Source organism: Varroa destructor, unplaced genomic scaffold (assembly GCF_002443255.2).
Source record: "Varroa destructor unplaced genomic scaffold, Vdes_3.0 BEIS01000001.1, whole genome shotgun sequence".
Classification (NCBI taxonomy): domain Eukaryota; kingdom Metazoa; phylum Arthropoda; class Arachnida; order Mesostigmata; family Varroidae; genus Varroa; species Varroa destructor.
In genome coordinates, this window is record NW_019211454.1 from 55580479 (window position 1) to 55598977 (window position 18499).

An 18499-nucleotide genomic window follows, 5' to 3' on the forward strand; every position below is an offset into this window, starting at 1 on the left:
TTAAGCGATTCGTTTTCCTGCTGCCATATTCTGCAACGTCAACGAAAATAGTTGTTTAGAAAGGCACAGCTCTGCAAGTTAAAGTAATTGGAAGAAATACCTTTAATTGGAGGAAAAAAATACCTTTATGGTTTGTGTTCGCAGCTCTTATAATGAAGACTGTCGAGGAACGCAAGTAGACAAAATTATTAGACCAATCAAAATAGATATATATATATATATATATATATATATATGGGATTCGAGAAAGAAGAACGCGCTACAAGTTCACTTACAAGGAGGGCCAACTAAAATCTAGTATTCCATTGCTGATGGCCGTTGAGCAAATACAGCCTCAGGCTTAGTATCTCAGCTTGATATCGGACGGATCTTGTCGCTCCGTTGATTCGTCCAAGAGAGACAACAAGTCTCACGATACTAAGCGGCTCTGACTACTCTATCCAAACGGAGGCGCTTCAGGCAGAACGTTCTTCGTACTTAGTTGCTCAATTGCGCAGAAGAAGTATCCTCTACAGCAACGCATTCGCCGGATCGATCCGCTTTGCCCTATTTAACCCTGCTTCTAACCGACCTCCACACCTAGGACCAACTCCAAACCCGATACTCTCGCCGAGCCGTTCATAAAATAGAATAGCATACGTGACGTGTCTTTGTTCCTCTCACGTTTTTCGTTCAACACTATCTTTTATTTTTCCCGTGCTTTCATTGTATTTCTTTTACTTCAAATATTACCTTGTTTTCCTCGGCTTTCAAGTGGCTCTTCAACAGCAGGACTTTGACATGGCCTTGGAAAGCTTTAACGAAAGATCCACGTCAGTGTTGTTTGCTGGGTACTTTGATTATCATTCGAACTCGGTCGCAACGCCTTAAGGGCATCCTAGCAGCTCGCTTTGACTCTACGGTTTGTTGCACAGTAGCCGCCAATCTGTCCAATTGAAGCCTCCAGTTTTTACAAAGTAGTATCGGCAGGAATGCCACAAAGTTATTTACCAGAGGCCAATAAAATTAAAGCGGATAGGCGCTGATCGTGCGCGGCCACATCAATCACACGAAAGTCCAACACTTAGCTTCATGATTTGACTTTAAAGACAACTCAGCGAAGCTCTACAAACTCGAGCAGAAACGGTGCATACTTACGCCGCGACTTCATTAATCAGAAACTGGGTGGATTTTGCGTCTCTATACTTTACTTTTGTTATTTTCGATCACTTCTCAGTAACCGAATAGTTCCACTGCCATTATTACTCAAACCGCGCAAAGTAACTTAGCATGTGCGTTTGTCGATAATATCGGGACCAGCGTCCATATATTGTGAGTCTGCGTCAATAATGCGACCAGAAAGGCCCGCTGTCAATGCTGGGGGTTTCTCCACTTCCCATTGTTAGCGACTTGTCAACCATCTGCACTTGTAGCAACCTCGAGTGGTTTAAAAGGCTTCTGTCGACTGGCACAGTGAGCTAGTAAATTGTGAGTGGATTTCGTGGTGTATCTAAGTGCGTGAGCGTATGGCCGAAGAAGCGTCTCGGGTGACGTGACACGATAAGAACATCTCAATCTGTTCTGGCCTTTCATGTAGTGACAGTTGAAAGTAACAAAGGTTATACTGTATATAGCTTGAACCGAGGGTTCAAGATCCCACTTTGATTGCTCGAAATCACCTCGCCAGGGGCCATAGCTACCGGTATGAAGAGTTTCCCGCAGACGCCGCATTTAGCCGGTAGCGCGTCGGTTCTAGCAGTTGCTGTTGTCGTTCGTCGACGCTGCTCTGCACTGACGGTCCCTATAGCTCGAGGCTAGCAAAAGTAGAGGAAAGAACGACGTTGTTGAGTCGTCGTGGTTCTACCGGCTGCCCACGTCTTCGGTGGTGGCAAGCTGCAAGGCGATCCAGCCAACCCAGTGCCAAGTGCTAATTTGAATTTTATTGCAACAGAAGGAATTAGATAAACGTCGAAGCAACTGCGCTGCTGTTAGCGGGTATCAGGCAGTTACCGCCGTCACCGTCGTTTGTTGGCCTTCGCCTGGATTTCGAAGCTGACAGGTCTTCGACGTCTGAGAGAATTGTTCAAGCGTGCAATTGAGGTTAGTCAGGGTCATATGTCCTAATCATCCAATAAGCCACTGGCAAGTCGACAGCCAGCTGGTTAGCCTTCTGTCGACGTAGTTCCCTTCGAGCTTATTCGAAGCGCACATTATTGAATGAAAGTTTGCCTAGCTCGACAATCATTCTGAAGCCGACAAGCCTTCGCGCCTCGGTGTGGTTACTTGCTCTGTCATAATCATCATGCATGCGCGTAGATTATCAACGTAACAGGCGCGTATATTCGAATTAGCTTGTAAATGCATGTCAGGGAGCATAAGGATAATATTCACTTTGTTCAACACTGTGTATGTATATACATTGATTCTGCAAGTTAGAAGAACACTATTATTCTAGATATAAACAAAATGTCATAATGTTTTAGTTATTCCCAACAAGTGGAAAAGTTTTAGATAACGTTGAAAAGTCTCGTTTTACATCAGTATAAGTCGTTTGTTTCTTTACCAAATAACGTGTTCTATATTCTTGCGCACGGCAGTTGCATCATCGTCTAAACAGGAAGGGGAGACGGAAGGCTAAGATGATACACCATGTCAATTCTGAATGGTATTTCTTACTTTCTGAATGTGTCCTATTTTCGTGTCCATTAAAAGAGTATTGTGGGATGCAGGATCCAGCCATCGGTAGGGTTTCCTTGTGTGTTCAATAGTCAGTACCATTCTATGGTCAATGATACCGTTGAATAGCTTTTTAAATCCTTTCGGCAGCCGATGCCTACGTATCGGCAGTTAATCGAGCACACACAAAGCGGTGCCTGCCTAATACGCAGAAGCCACAATGGGTACTGCAACAAGATAAGGTCCTAGTCTCGTTGCAAAGGTATCCCGGTGGCTGGCCGGCCTGTTTAGGTGAATAAAGTACTATGAATAACGGGCTCGAAAGAAATTAAGAACTTACTACTCTAGTGTATGTGAACTTAATGAACTATAGTACAGAAAAGATTATGGGACTCAAGGTTAATTAAGTTTCAAGTTTGAAACGTAACCTCCGTGTTCAAGCTTAGCTTTGCTGCTCACCGAGGGAAAATATCTTGTGCTGTGTTGTTTTTAATGATTGGCAATAATATATAATTTCTTGGATTTGTGTTACGTTAGACAAATAGTCTCTAAATCAAGATGGACTCTGTAGAACAATAAATAATAATATAGGAACTTGTTTAAGGGGCACCAACCATTAATTTTTGTTTAATTTTATTGAGAATCCTCGTATAGCATAATCTAAATCAAAAGTTGGTTTCCTACTAAGCGGTGTTTTTTCGCTGAATGAATATTTCATACGGGTTTCTCTTTTGTTTTTCAACTGAAAAATCGTAGCATGAAGAACCAAAGCCAATACCTTAAAATTAACTTTTGTTTCGAGCTTACATTTAGTACCATACACCGAGACAAAGAAAACTTCCTTCTTGAATAAAATCATGCCCTGAGGATAATCATTTATTATTATATAGCCCAATAAGTTACAATAAGTCATGTTTTGTTATATCAAACAAACGATTACCTTCAACGTATCGAAAATAATATGATTATTACGGTATAAACAATCTACTTCCTGCGGTTTCGCTGTCGAACAAGGTAGCAGAAAACATTCAGAATAAATTTTTTGAAGAATAAGCAGTTTGTTTAAAAAAGGCTTTTTTGGCTATTCGAAATACTGAACTATTAGACCTAACGCGATGAGCTCCGGGATCTGCGAGTGCAGATAAGCTTCTCGATGTTTGAAGAGGCGAGCTGTCCATTTTTCAACAAGATGCACTAAAGGAAACTGAAGGATGCTCCTTTCGGACCTATCTAGCAAGGTTCGTTGTTGGGAGCTACCAGCTGCCCCGACTTCCACTCAATGGATTTTTGCATAGGTGTTTCGAGAACAGACTCACGTCCAAAAAGTATATCACAGCAAAAGATAGAGGAGGCTGAAATATCGGTTTCTCTTCAAGATTTCCACATTCTAAGCTCGGTAATGATATAGCTGTAGTACTATACGCTATGTAACCATTATGAGGTTAAACAGTAGGCTTGCTATTCGCTAGATGTTTTCTTCGTGCACGGGCGTCAAGGCACGTGATATATGAAATATATGAAAGCGTTTGGTAGAGTATAAAATTGGTTTACGTATATATAAATGTATACCGATTTTATACGTATATATGCTCAACAGCTTGCTGAGTAGGAGAAATATTAGCGGCGGGAAATGCTGTTTTCAATAACGTTCCTCAGCGTTCGTATCACCCAGTTCTTAGGCATGAGCGCAGTTGAAGGCCAAAAGGTAACAGAAAGATCGTTGTACTATAAACCATTCACCTTATGTCTACTACATACTGCCCTGAATATATATCTTCTTAGCAGATTTTTTTAGTTACATACTACTACTTTTAGCGAACTAACACGGACAGATAAAGAGGCGCCCTGTAGCTAAGCTGTATGCACAGCAGCATGTATGAGGGTATAAGCGTATGAATGGCTTGTGAGATATCGTGCTCAATTCGAGAGGCGTAGTCGAGATACAGCGATCTCCAAACGACCCATTATATAAACTGCCGTTCAGCTGCAGCGGTCGCTAATCATCAATCTTCAATCTCTCTCTTTCAATTAATAGGTGTCAAGCTTTAACGGGTTAAATGGCCAGCCAGTTATTTGAAATGGTGGCCGCTGGTTTCTGATTGTACGGTGCCGTTAGGCGCATTGTTGTTGACGTCTGGTCTGATCCAGCAGTCTCTAGCGAGTGGGCTAGCTGGCGAGTGGACAAAGACGACCAGTTCATTAAAGACAATTGTCGTTGTCACTGCAGGATGTTTTGCCTTCGTTGTCGTTGCGACTGCTATCTCCCATTTCGAATAGGAACAAAGCAATGCTAGGGCAAAACAAGGGATTATAGGGTTACTGCAGCCGTCGTCGTGGTGACAGTGGCCTACCAAGTTCTAAAGTTTGTTCGATGGAATGGCTCTTCCAACTGCAATAACGGCGTTCCCGTAGCGACCAGACTCACTGAGTTGAGTTTACCCTAGCTAGCTTTGTCTACGGCGCTTTCGCTTGCATCTCTCTCTCTCCCTCTCATTTTCTTGTTCATAGTCTGGGCTGTCGCAGACCCTCTAGTCCACCTGATTGAACTACCACCGGACTGAGTAGCGAACAAACGAATGGGAGAACAAGCCAGTCAATCAAACCCAACTAGAACTACACGACCGCTTCACTGGCCCGGTTGCTGGCGACGCAGACCTTGTACTGTAGTAGCAGCGTTTGACCTGCCTAACCGTTTTACCTTATAAACTATTTAGGTAGGCAGAAATACTACTGGACGTTCAGCTGGTTGTTAGGTAGCTGGCCAGTTTTTTGTTAGATCTTTCGATGAGCAAACATGGGTTACTAAGCGACGTCTTCTGACATGGATATGGTGCGCCGATGCATACTTTCTAGAATGTAGCGCAGGGTAGAACAGTGATCTACAACTAGGATAACAACACGCAGGGAACAGCAATCTTCTAAATAAAAGAGACGAGCCGTCGTCGATTGACATGAAGCTAGAAATTGTCAATAGTGTGATTGACTCCGGGTAGGCAAGCCTAGGCGGCAAAATCAAAGCAATGAAGGTTCAAGAAGGGCAAGGGGAACTTACGCTAAAGTGCAGTAGATCGGATTAGGGACAGCCAAACGAAAACCTGCAAGATAAGTTCAACCCAGTTGCTCGTTCCACTCTTCCCATCCTGAACACGTTTTCATGCAAAAAACGAGAAGCTCTCATTTCACTGTAAATTCAGTAACATATAGATAAAGCGAACGAGCTTGCGAATAAGCCGAACATTGTTGGCCTCCACAGTGGTTAGGCTTACGGCGGCACGTTCGCTGCTCCTAGACGACAAATCGTTAAACGTGAAAGCTCCATCAGTCACCTTTTTCTTTCTTTTTGCAATCAGACAGCCACAGTTTCAATTTATTGCAAGGAACAGTAGCAAATAGTATAATACACATGAATAATATTCTCGCCGTGTTGTCACGTAATCCACTATTACCTTCATTGATACGCTGCTCCTAGCCGTACACAATCTCAGCGGCAATCAGCTCGGCCGTTTAATGTGACCTTTGCAGTCATCACGATACGTTTTTAATTATAAGGTGAAAGGCCGAGGCGAGTGCATAAAATTGGAGACAACGGTGCGGAGAATCTACACATGGACCGAAGCTGATTAGCGTGTCTCTCTGAGACAAGATTACTATCGAAACTTTGCTCGTCTATAATATCATCTTCTGCTAAAGCCGAAGGCTTGCTTACATCATTTCATGTCTAGTAAATAACACCGATCTGCATTAGCAGGAAGAAGGCCCTTTCGCCATTATTCGTTAGTTTGCTAACCTTCAACGAAATTGCCAAAGGTACCGTATCTGCCTGAGTGCGTCCAGTCTAACGACCTGTAGTTGACCACTCCAGTCATCCATAAGATAAAAAAACAATTTTGAATAAAGTTGCTCAACCTGGAAGTGAACCAGGGATGTCAAGCTGGGTGTGCCTACTCGCTTAAGCTTGCAGATATAATTCAGGCATTTGACGTGCGACAGGTTAGCGGTGACATTGGCCACTGGTAGTGGCAGTTTCCCAAAACCAAACGCCTGATAGCGTTACAGTGGCGCATATACATACGCGCTTTCTGACCGGTCTATTGAACCGCCCCCATAGTCTGTTACGTCCCGCGCTCCACTAACCATTTTCTAAGCATTTCTAACATATGTCGTCAGTGACCTAGCTAGCCTAGATAACTTTCTTCCAAGCTGGTTTAAACAGCAGCTCTTTAGCCTAGCGTGGCATAGCAAGCTCAGCCGAGACCGGTATGAAAGGCTGCGTACGAAAAGTTACCACCGCCAGCCTGTTTGAAGGTCAAAGACGGTCAAAGCATATAGTCTGCTCCGATTGGTGATAATACGATGATCGTTCTGGGGCTGTAGCAGTAGCAACAGGAAGGGCACTACTACCGCTGAGGAAAAATACCGTAGATGAAATGATGGCTTTAATGCACCAGGGATGAGCAGATTGCTGAATGACTTAGTCTATCGGCAGATATACTCTTTCCCAAGGTAGTGCGTATCCTCGATGCCTTTCGCTTGTTTGTGCATCTGTGTGTGTGTGTGAGTGCGACTCTGGCTTGCCTCGCATGCGCCGGCTTTATCTCCCTTTACAGACCGTAATAGCTCTTCTTCCTCTTGGGATCTGTGGACCGACAAGAGCCACCCGAATAAAAGAGCGTCGGTCCCCGAGTCAGGCTAGCTGACGTACATCACAGTGATTCGTCATCCTAGCCTTTGCCGCTGACGCCGCCGCCCCTCGAGTTTGAAAAAGGGGACGACGATGACGAGCTTTTTGGGGGGCGCTGACACCAACCCAGAAAGATTCACAAAAGAGCGTCATGGCTTACTAGGACTACACCTTTGCGTATCGAAGCCGACTACCGTCGTTGTTCTGCTATTGCCTTTACCGCGGCTTGCTCAACTCGTCTTCGATCCCAGTAATGTATGCATTTCTCTTGCTTCCTTGCCACGTCTACATCAGCAATCGTTCCGTGATCGGAGAGGGGGCAAATAGGAAAATACAGGACGAGGCAGTGGCGTCGGTCGAAAGATCGCTGACCCGCCAGCCATTCGCATAGTCAAACAGACGAGCCAACCGTTCTGCCTGGCTGGCTACCACTATCATTTTACTATTATCCTGATGACCAGACATTATAGATCTAAGTTAACAAATTTGTCCAACGTAAATGAAAACAATTAAAAACAGCTCTATGTGTTATTTTTTAATTTGCTGCGGATCTGAAGCTTTTATTTTTTACGCCTACATATGTTGCTAATTTGTATCGTTTTAGTGATATTATCAGATCAATGCAAATCCAGTCAATGAGATAATAATAGTTATTATTACTACCTTTATTTTAACGTTAATTGAAAGGAATATATAATTCCATTGTTGACAGCTGATTTAAGTAGTAAACTTATGAAATTTTTTCGGAACAACATGTTATTAACTTCTAGTTTGTACATTCTTGTACTTTTGTTCGATATTACAGTGTATATCTTATGCCGAATAAACTATGTTATTTAGGCTTCCGAATACTTGAAAGGAGCACCCTAAATCTTTGTTGCCGATAAATTGGCGAAACTGGCCCGTCCGTGTTCTAGTGGATATGGGCTGCTTTGTTGAGGACGTATGTAAGCCACTCTTCGGTTTCCTGAAAACCGAAGAATAAACATGGCTTAGCTTAGCTAGAAGCTCATTTTTACAATATACAAGTAAAGAAAATGCTTTGAAGAGCAGACTTAAACATGCCGATTTCGATTGCCGATGTTATTGATATCATAATATCAATAATAACACTAATTACCACTATTTTACAAACATGTCAAATTTAAAATAACAAAGGCATTGGTATAGTTTCTCTAGAAATTATTGCGAGTGCAATCCTTTGCGATGCCGTAAAGTTTACTATGAAATAAAAATTTTGAAAGCATAAATACCGATTGGTGTCAAAAACATTTTCCGGCGGCCGTTTGTGACATTAGTCAGTAAAAATTGTTTACACTCTCCCCAGCTGACGCTTCAGATTGAACATGAAACTAAGTACGAAAGTCAAACGCTGATCGCCTACGACAACGAGGATAGATCAGCTACTCTGCATTATAATTTTACTAATAAATCTACTACGGGAGCGGAATTAATTATTATGACTACTCATTACTGAGACATTGAAACACGTTCTATATGGCGTCTAATTGTATAGCAGTCGAAATGGTCATTTACTATAAACGAGCTGTAAACAGAAGCTAACCACGGATTGTTGGGCTTTCTTTAATGAATTTCAGCTGTGCCGCTACGTCTGCGAAACGATGCATCTCTTCTTAATGGTGGTCGTGGCTCTAGCCGCAGTTGCTCCTACACAACAAGGTAAACAAAATAATAATAATAACTATTGCAATGTATATATGTTTATATCCAGAGAAGGACAGTAAGATGGATAGGTTAAACAGATAGGCGCAGGCCAATTGATGTTCACCTAACGAAAAGAATTCGACATAGGACTAGACGGACGCACGGCGCAGTCTAGTCATAAAGGACAACATTGGTGCCTATCATCGAGGCTGAATCGATTCTTCACATCGTCAAATTCCAAGAGTGGGGTTCGGGTATTATTTGTAGATAAACTTCCGTGCAGATCCAAAGCCTATATATATGCCCAGCGCAATATATACACCTATTGGGATATGGTCCCTTAATATATTTGTTATAAGAGAGTCAACATTCTTTGTAAATAAAAGTCAATATAATTGCAAATTTGAAAGGTTATAAAATATATATGCAATATATTAATAACCCGTAGGATAATAACTCAACAAAGTGTATGCATCTAAATAAAAGGACATGCAGCCAAAGCTCGGCGTAGCAAAAGCGCCGTGAAGTCATACGGACAGATTCGATCTACTATTAAGTAGTAAGGGTCTCTATAAAGCAGCCTCATAGAGCGTAGCTTTATAGAATTGATCCTTAGTCGATCGTCCTTAGAGGTGGTTTCCAGGGAAAATACTCTTTCCTACATCGAAAAAAAGGCTTTGGTAGTTGCTGTAAAAAACACTTGAATATTGGCTGACGCTTTACCAGACACGTGTTTAAAAAATACAGTTTAACTTCACAATTAAAAAACATTTTAAGCGTCATTTTTAACGTCATTTTAAGCGAACGCTCGTCAGAAGCTTTTTTAAAGCAACGGCTGAGGTATAACATAGGAAAAACGAACTATTAAAATGCACCTGTTTATTCTGTTTGTATATGTGGGGCAAAGTTCCAAAGGCTCCTTGTCACATACATAACAGCGCCTTCTTCAAAGCGTCAAGTAGGCTAAGTATTCATCGTGTAGTGTGTAGTTGAAATGCCATGCAACGTTTCTGCATTATGTTGCATTACTAGTTGACTTCAGTTTTTTGATGCTTTTTTTACTCCCCAGTTTGCTTTGTCTTGTAGTCACGAACGAAGGACACTTTCGAAAAAGCAGTTGTTTTTTTTTCGTAATGTGGATGGCGCTACGATGACAGCATGAAGAGTATATGCAAACTTGTTCAAAATCCACCTGCAAAGAAGTTTACTTGTAGTGTTCTGGCGAAATCACTATCAAAGAAATAAATACTGTGTGCCCAAAGTAATGTCCATCACGTATCACTCGAGAAAATGGTGACTCACAAACTGGTGCTGCAATATTAGAATTTATTAATAGACTATACTTTGGCATATATAATTAGTAAGTTAGCCTAAACAAATGTGCTTTATTATATTGGTAAAAGTAAAATCGAAGCGATTTTACCTGTTATTAGTTATCGGTCACAAAAATCTCATTCGAGTTTATAGCCTCGGCATCTCGAGTCCTCAGAACTAAAGATTTTACATAAATATATCACAGTGTTAGTCGTTCCAGTTTGAGCGAGCGCTAATTGTATTTTGCAGCCGTTTAGAGTGTTATTATAAGATATGGCCGTCGTGGAATCGATATATATTTGATATGACGAGCATGCGACACTACGACTTCGGCGGAGGTCGTCGACTAAGCTTATTGTTGTTAAATGCTCCCGCTTGAGCTAAGGTTGCGAGGGTTGGACGCTAAGCTGATCCTATTGCCTAAAAACGTTCTACGACGTTGGCTGTTTAGCCAGGAGTTCTACAGAGAGAGAGAGAGAGAGAGAGAGAGAGAGAGAGAGAGAGAGAGAGAGAGAAAGAAACTCGACGGGGTTGAAGGATACCAACAGTCGGTTGAAAGAATCAAAGTCCTTCAACAGAGTTGGAGGCGTTTACCCTAAAGGAGTCGTTTACCAATCAAATGCTCGAGCTATGGATGTTAGAAATTTTTAACAGAAAAGGATCTCTGATACTTCAAGCTAAGCGAGAGAAAAAAATCTGTAAACAATACTAGCACAGGCAAAGGGTTTCTTCGTCCAGTAGAATGGAGCAGACATTCCAAACTTGGCTTGCAAATATCTGCTCACATAAAAAATCCGCAACCAAATGTTATTTCAACATGTTGAAACACTAACGAACTACTCGAATAGAAATAACTCTAGTGTTGTCTAGGGTATGAGGTGAACCATTTTTGTTAAACTATCTTAATTTTAAATTAGCTAAAGAAAGAAATGAATTTGTTATTAGATACATACTCTGCGTTGTATCTTTCTAGTTTCCGGTGAAGTTCGTTTATGTTTTTCTCACTACATTGTATCAAGGTCTCATGAGGCGATTCAAGAGTTTAAAGGTTGTTCCAGAAGAATAAGGCAGTCGATGGCAATAATAGCCGCCTTTAACGTTGGCCGTTATTAGATGAATCAATTAGAATATGAAGCGGATATGTACATATTCCATATATTACAGTTAGCAGAGATACTTCTGCTGCAGCTTATGGAGCAAGCATCTCGACTTGGGCTCTCAAGCAGTCCTTCAGCAACTGCTCCCTCTAACTCTCCATGCTCCTGGTTTATCTGCCGATGACGATGCCGGCGTCACGATATTAGCCAACGAGTAAGACTAACGAAGACTTCTCATCATTAGTTTTGATTCATCTATAAAGGGTAACGAACCTGAATTGTTAGCAAATTCAGAAGCAAAAGAGCTTGCTTTCATAGAGATGCTTTATAACGATCAGAAAATGTGCGAATACTTAACGAAGGTTAGGACACTTGACATTAGAGTACTTTTCATGAGCCAACTGAATTTCTCTCTAGAAATATAATCTGCGTTCTATTAAGACAAGAATTTATTAATCTGTTTGAGATTCAATAAGCATGTACTATTCGTGACATTATCCTGTATTAGATGGGATATATAATCGATCAAAGCCAGGGGTACGGAGCACGTCGATAGCGAGAGAAATACCCAATTTGGTTCTTTCTCTGCAATCTTGATATTGATGCCTAAAAGAGGACCGATAGTCGCTGCAACGAACACTCTTGCTACTATTTAGTACGTGAACTTTTTGAAAGATTTACATTCTAATGGCTTTGCTTGCACCAGGCCTTACCTGAAAACATGCAGCTTATACGAAACGCAATTAGGAAGCACAATTATCATAGGCCCAGCATGCTAATATTAACGATGTTCGTGTCCACAGACAACACAACACGTATCTAACACTGTGTTTTCTAACGTAAAACTCATCTCTTTAGTCGTGAGTTACCGTCGTTGTCTTGTTGCGTTGACTACAACGGCAAAATCAATGGTCAAGAATCTCAAGCTGTAGTAGTGATAGTTGGAAGGTGTTAGCAAATAAAGTTAAGGCTCATTCACGGCGTGCACTCCTACCAGCGGCTGCTTGTTACGCACGTGAAATACACGCTACGCAGCAGTCGCATGATAGAACGAAACGTGTTTACAAGGTACACAAAAGGGGGGCAATAAGCGACGGGCTCTAGCATCAAGGCCGATTGAGCACATTTTCTTCCTACTGCGGGTTCTTCCTACTGAGAAAGAGAGGGCAAGGAAAGGCGAGACAGAAAACAAGGGAGATGTTCCCCTTTCGGTCGTCATCTCCGTTATTGTTGCGGCTGGTTTCAGAACCAGGGCGGAACTGAGCCTGTACGCACGTTCGACGCGACTAGAATCCCATTGACATGGGGAACCAATGTTTAGCTTGGCTAGCTAGTGTCGGCCTAAATGAGCCCACCGGGATTGCCCCTACCATCACATTCATCCTTTTTCTCGTGGTCTCCTTTCAACTCGTTCGTTGCTTTCTGCCTGAATCTCTCTACCGCTGTTCTTTCGCGATTCGCGCGTCCGTTTTCTTTTGATTTTCGCGCTCCCGTTCTGCATGACTCCCTGATCTTGGTCCCCACGAGACTGCTCTTTCTTATAAGCTGCGATGCGGCATTTGGGCTATGGGGGATTTGGCTATTGGACAGCAACGGCACGTCGGGTCACTGCTAACAACAAAAAAGAAGAACTTAGTCGGATATGAAGATAACGGTACCGGCAGTGGCCGGCTAGGCCAACAAAGGACCCAATGGAGAGAAGGGTGACCGCTCGCTCGTTCACCCCGTCAAACCGCTGCTGCTGTTGCCATTGCAGCGACTACCATTATGTCTATTTGGTGGGATTGCGCTGGCTAACCAATGTCAATCGAAAATTCGGTAGATGACGGTGCCGTGACCAGACTGGTGTAAAACGGGCGGCGTAAGAAATCGGGTAAGGCGACGGTGCGAACTAGTGAAGGAGGAACCCAGCTCGGACTAAAGTAGAGGGAGTGTCACAGATAAAGAAGGCGAGACATCGCAGTGCGGTCAGAGTTATGTTGTGTTCTGTGGTGAAAAAGTAAGACAGAGATGGCTGTCGTCAGACGAGTAGGAACTGGCGGGCCACGTGACTGCTATATCGTCGCCTGCCGTACGCAACACACGCTTCAATTTCGCTTTTGCCGGTCCTTTAGTGGATCCGTTAGTGTATTCGTTCAGTCATTTTGAACGGCTAGCAAAAGCTACAGCTCGTTATAGTGTCCGAACAGCATTAGAATCCCTAGAATCTGCTTTTGCCAGCAGTCATTTCAATTGTAGGGGAACTGTACATAACAGCAGTAGCTTGTAGAGCAGATATCATAGTCCATAAGCGACCAGGACGGCGGCCCACGAAGAGAGCTACAGAACGTGTTGCACGAGTGTACGAAAACAGCAGTGGCTCTGTCGCGTCGGTGGGCTATGATAATGCTGTTCCCTGCTAGAACTCCACAGAAGAAAGCCACACTTTTCCTTAAAAAGTGGTGATCTTTCGGTCAATGAGTTGCTGCTGTTGCAATCACAACTGCCGCTTGATTTGTCGGGAAATCAGCTGGCTGGTTAGCTCGTTAGCACTAACTAAGCTTCTGATACATCCGTACCCTCAATTCATACGCGAAGCGGGCACAGAGTAGGCATATAGAAGGAATGGGGTTGCCCCACAAGGTTTTAACGCTTGCTTTGACGAACAGATGGACCCGCTGTTTGATAACTTAATGCGGCTAGATCGCTCTGTTATGTTCATGCACGTTAGTCGTTATTGTTTGGGTAACGCAAGAGCACAGGGAGCTGAGTCAATATTGAGAGCACGACTCTAGGCATTTCACGTGGACGTTTTATTTGTTCACGTTTGTGTGACGACGCATCGCAAGACCGTCATCCAACAAAACACTGCGTTTCCATAACGAGGTAGCCAGCTGTTGTCGTCTAGTTCGACGCACCAGGGCGGTAAAATGGAGTGTGGTTACCTGGCACAGAACACGGCGCGTAAGCACGATGCTTTCTCTCAGTAAAGTCACCTCTATAAAATTATTCGTATTGCAGGCGTAATAGCTAATGATACATGGTATAATGTATGTGAGTAGTTTCATTCAGGCTATAATAGACTCTACCGGCTCAAACTTTGTTTGAACCGGTAATCTCTATTATAGTAAGAATGTGAATATTTACCTGATGCCGGTAAGGCTTGTCCCATTGATAGCCGAGGCCTTAGCGAAACAAGTGTCATAAAGGGTAAGTCACGGACATCTGTGCACAAAATGTTTACCGAGCTCATACACGCAAAAACAAAAGCTTCCTCAATAAGGAATTAATGGGCAAATTTTTATTTATTATTAGGTTTTGGTAGAGGAGGGAGAGGAACTTGAAATACTGTCAAGTTGCAGGCGCGAATCATATTAAGGCTATGAGCTCATGCACGAAAAATAGCAGCGACGACCTGAGATCTCGGGTCGTTAGGCAGCTTACAAGAACGGAGATGTCTCCTAAGAAAGGAAAAAGTACTAGCAATGCTAGGCGGAAGACGTATGTGAAGTATCCGCGGCTATGCGACGTAGCGCCTACATCTCATGACTTCAGTACTAGTGAACTAAGAGTCTCAAGACACTAAGGCTGTGGGAAACTCCCAGCCGAGAGTCGACCAAGGAAAAAGCTTTAAGCTTGGTCTGGTCTTTTTTTTAGCTCAACGATGACTGAATGCCATTTATTTTGTTGCATGGGATATTGTACGCCTAAAATCTTTTTTCCTATTTATAATCTTCTTATATCTGCATATACCGTATGGAACATTACAAATAAGGCAAATATATTATGTTTAGGTTATATGTACGCTACTATATTTTTAGGATGTTGAGTAGGTAGTCGACAAAGAGATTTTGTAGGCTTTGCCGATAGCAATACGTGTTCCAAATGAAAGGACTCTCCTTTATACCACAGCAGGAATATAAAAACTACTTATGCCATAAAATTTACTTTTAATCTTTTGTGGGAGAGGGTAGAATTCTTAAAAACAAGTAACTATTAGGGAATAGGTCAAGTAAAATACCAATGGCACGCCAAGGCGAATAAAAATAACGATAAACATTACATACATACAACATTCGTCTCAGCAGCTTTGGAGAAAAATATAAGCATACATCGGATTTCAAGTTATCTCTATTTTCCTTTCGGTTGGCAACTCGCTAAGAGGGTGAGGACATCACTGCTACATCTACTGTGGAAGACGTAATTTTCTCTACAAGACGTACTTCATAACATTAGAAAATGTACGATTATGTTGTATAATGTTCAGAGTAGTTTTTCTTTCCGGATACATATGTGCAATTGATCTAAATGTGGTTTGTAATCCGATGAAAATTACGTGGGTGGTTAGATTGCAGTTAGAGAGGATCGTAAAGTTCATTGAAACGTTGCCGGCAACAGAACGGCCGACCGAAGAAAAGGAGTCAGTTTTTAAGCTATCTAAGCTGAACAGACAGGTGAAGATCCAGGGAAAACCTGATCTCGTGCATATTAGCTTCCGGATAATCAGTCAGGCCTAAGAAAAACGGTTATGCTTACGTGACTGGGAATACTGGAGAAGGTTATATGAAGCTTGTGGACACTATCTGATGTGTGGGCTTTCCGACATACCTTACTACAGTGCGAGCAATCATGGTACTTAGTATAGCTTGTGCAGGGAGTTGTAATATTATGAAGTCCGTCTGGAGGGATCAGAGGGTTAGAATGTCAGGATGAGAATGATATTACGCGATGCTTTTTTCCATCGAACGATAAGACTCAGCAACGTTTAGAGGGAACACGTTTGACGCTGGTCAGAACTCAGCCTCTGACTTCCGACAGTAGGCTGAGCAGGATCGAATCAGACGCTGGGCCGGGATCGGATGCCGGGGTCGCTTTAACCACGGCGTAGACGGAGCGAAGATTAATAAAGTGTGCTACTGCTACGGTGGCTATTTGCAGAGAACACTATGGTGACCGCGATCAGTCAGCAGCAGCAGCTAACAGCGGCGGAAGTGGTGGATGCCATTACTCGGGAGGCCCAGCCCGCATCTCAGAAGACAACGTCGGCGTCCGCAATTGCCACGGAGAGTTTTCCTTCTGCAACGGCTCTCACGAGCGTGACGGAGACCAGTTCGCCATCCGCGGACGGTAATTCCTCCCCTGAAGGAGTCTCAATAGTACATTCGGAGCTTAAGAATGAGCTACAACATCAAAATCAGTCCGCTTCAGCAGCCGCCGCTATAGTAGGCAGTGGCGTCTCCGTGACGACGATGCCCACGTACACCAGTACCACAGATTCCGCAGCGCCCGCAGCGACAACCACGTTACCACCACCCCCAGAGAAGCCTGAAGAGGTTCTCGATTCCGTTACGAAGGGCCCCGCGGTGGCCGACCGGAGGGTACAGACCGCGGAGGTGTCTGACGGAGTAGTCGCAGTTCCTACTGGAGGAACAGCCTCCGAATCTGATAGCCAAGACCAACAGAGTCCAACCTTTTTCGCTTCCTCTAGCGGGACGAGCACCTCAGGGCCCGCCTCTCAGTCACCGCAGAGCCCGCGAAACCCTAAGTACGTGGACATCGACAGCGTCAAACATCCCGAAGAGCCCCCACCGGAGATTCCGAGTAAACCGTTCCTGCAGAACATAACCGTACGACTGGAAAATCTCGCTTGCGAGCATCCCCAGCATGAACGGCCTGGTTTGCGCATTGATATCGAGAAGACGTTCAAACAACTGGCAGAAAACATTTCTGATGTACAACTAACCGACGCAAGCTGCAAAATGTAAGTACACAGTAAAGCATCACACTGTCCCGCAAGCGACTCGGTCGCCGCCTCTTTCCTTTGTGTTGACGCGAGAAAATGCCGAAACAGCTACTGCCATCTTTCAAACATAAAAAAACAGCAGAATCAGCGGCAAAAACACCAATTGGTACATCACTGCAGGCTGACGCAAACACACACACATTAGGGAAACAAGTTCTGGTACTTAGCTGTCTACCATGGCCCATGTTTGCAAGTAAAACAGAGTGCAAGCGGTCCGAAGCACAAGCTTCCACAGCACAATCCCTCGTTTTTGTTCTCGTTTTTTCGTGCTTTCCTTTTACAACTCACACAAAAGGACCAGTAGACCATAGATGCTGGTTGTCCATGCGAGACTAACGTTGTATTATCCGTAGGTGCTTGCTTGTCGGCTCCGTCGTATCCATTTGAATTCATTTCCTGCCGTATCGCTTGCATTACTGCCTAGTGAGAGTTTACTCGGTAGAAAAAACCAAAAGAGAAAAAGACTCGTTTTTCGGAGCCGTGCCCATCGAGCCATCCAGGCCCTTCTTGACCTGGGCCTGTCCTATGGGCGCGGCCTTTCTCACTGGCCTGCCTCGGCTACACAACAGAACATTTGTAATGCGAACAAAAAAAAGCGTACACTTAGGTGCGAACTAAAATCCGCACTCTGAACGTTGCGGTGTTGTTTGCTGACATTAACCATACCTTTCTGTTTTTATATCTGTTTTTGTTTTTCGTTTTGCCGTCTACCGTATTATTTCCGCAGGTTTCTTACACTTAATCTAACAGTCACAGCAACTGATGGTGACTTCAAGAAACTGCTAGCTAAACTCGAGGAGCACGTAAAGAACATTACTGTGGGAGAACACATGGTTATCACCGGATTCACTCTACACGACGGGTAAGTTATCAATATAGTATATGCTGGCTTGGTATAATTAGAAGATCGAAGATAAGTTTATGTTAAGTCCAGCAACATCACCCACCTATTAGAATACATGCTCGAACTGGCACACCCTAAAGCTAGCTGGAAGTTTTTCCGTATTCACCAATAAAACTCTCAGCACCAATTTAACATAGCTTTTCTATGTTAAGCGAGTCAAACATCATCGGCCCCATGCACCAGCTGTTTTGTCTCTCTTGATTTTTTCATCCCTTAGCGCCCTGTTTAACAATGGACTGCCTAATCAATCAACATACGGGGAATCTTTATTTCATTTTACAGTTATACTATATATGAATTCTTTATACCAATTAGGCTTAGACAAGCAGATCTGAATTGAGGTGGGTGGAAACTTCATTTATGTAGCATATTAGAATCAATACATTAGCCACATATATATA

At 43.2% G+C, this 18499-nt stretch overlaps 1 protein-coding gene and 1 long non-coding RNA gene across 9 annotated transcripts in view; one reads left to right on the forward strand and one right to left on the reverse strand.

The window, feature by feature from the left end:
* Positions 1-18499, forward strand: part of LOC111253668 (uncharacterized) — a 106935-nt gene that overhangs the window by 73388 nt on the left and 15048 nt on the right. For 3 of the 6 annotated variants that reach the window (XM_022813428.2, XM_086976881.1, XM_022813418.2), the window contains exons 2-4: positions 8935-9016; positions 16330-17152; positions 17922-18056. In XM_022813428.2, coding sequence (XP_022669163.1) covers positions 8959-9016; positions 16330-17152; positions 17922-18056 — 1016 coding nt within the window. In that variant the 5' untranslated portion in view covers positions 8935-8958. Of the gene's footprint in view, positions 1-7414; positions 7592-8934; positions 9017-14240; positions 14356-16329; positions 17153-17921; positions 18057-18499 lie in introns of those variants that run through there. The other 3 variants (XM_086976798.1, XM_086976987.1, XM_086976952.1) reach the window with 2 other exon arrangements.
* Positions 7969-14236, reverse strand: LOC147758837 (uncharacterized). 3 transcript variants are annotated; one of them, XR_015318792.1, is made up of 6 exons: positions 12126-14236; positions 11269-11667; positions 10425-10492; positions 9877-10193; positions 8901-9004; positions 7969-8303 (listed from the first exon to the last, which is right to left on the reverse strand). It is a non-coding gene; the product is annotated as an uncharacterized LOC147758837 (long non-coding RNA). The 3 variants fall into 3 exon arrangements; XR_015318824.1 differs by lacking the exon at positions 10425-10492 and having other exon boundaries at positions 12783-14232; XR_015318775.1 differs by lacking the exon at positions 10425-10492 and having other exon boundaries at positions 12126-14232.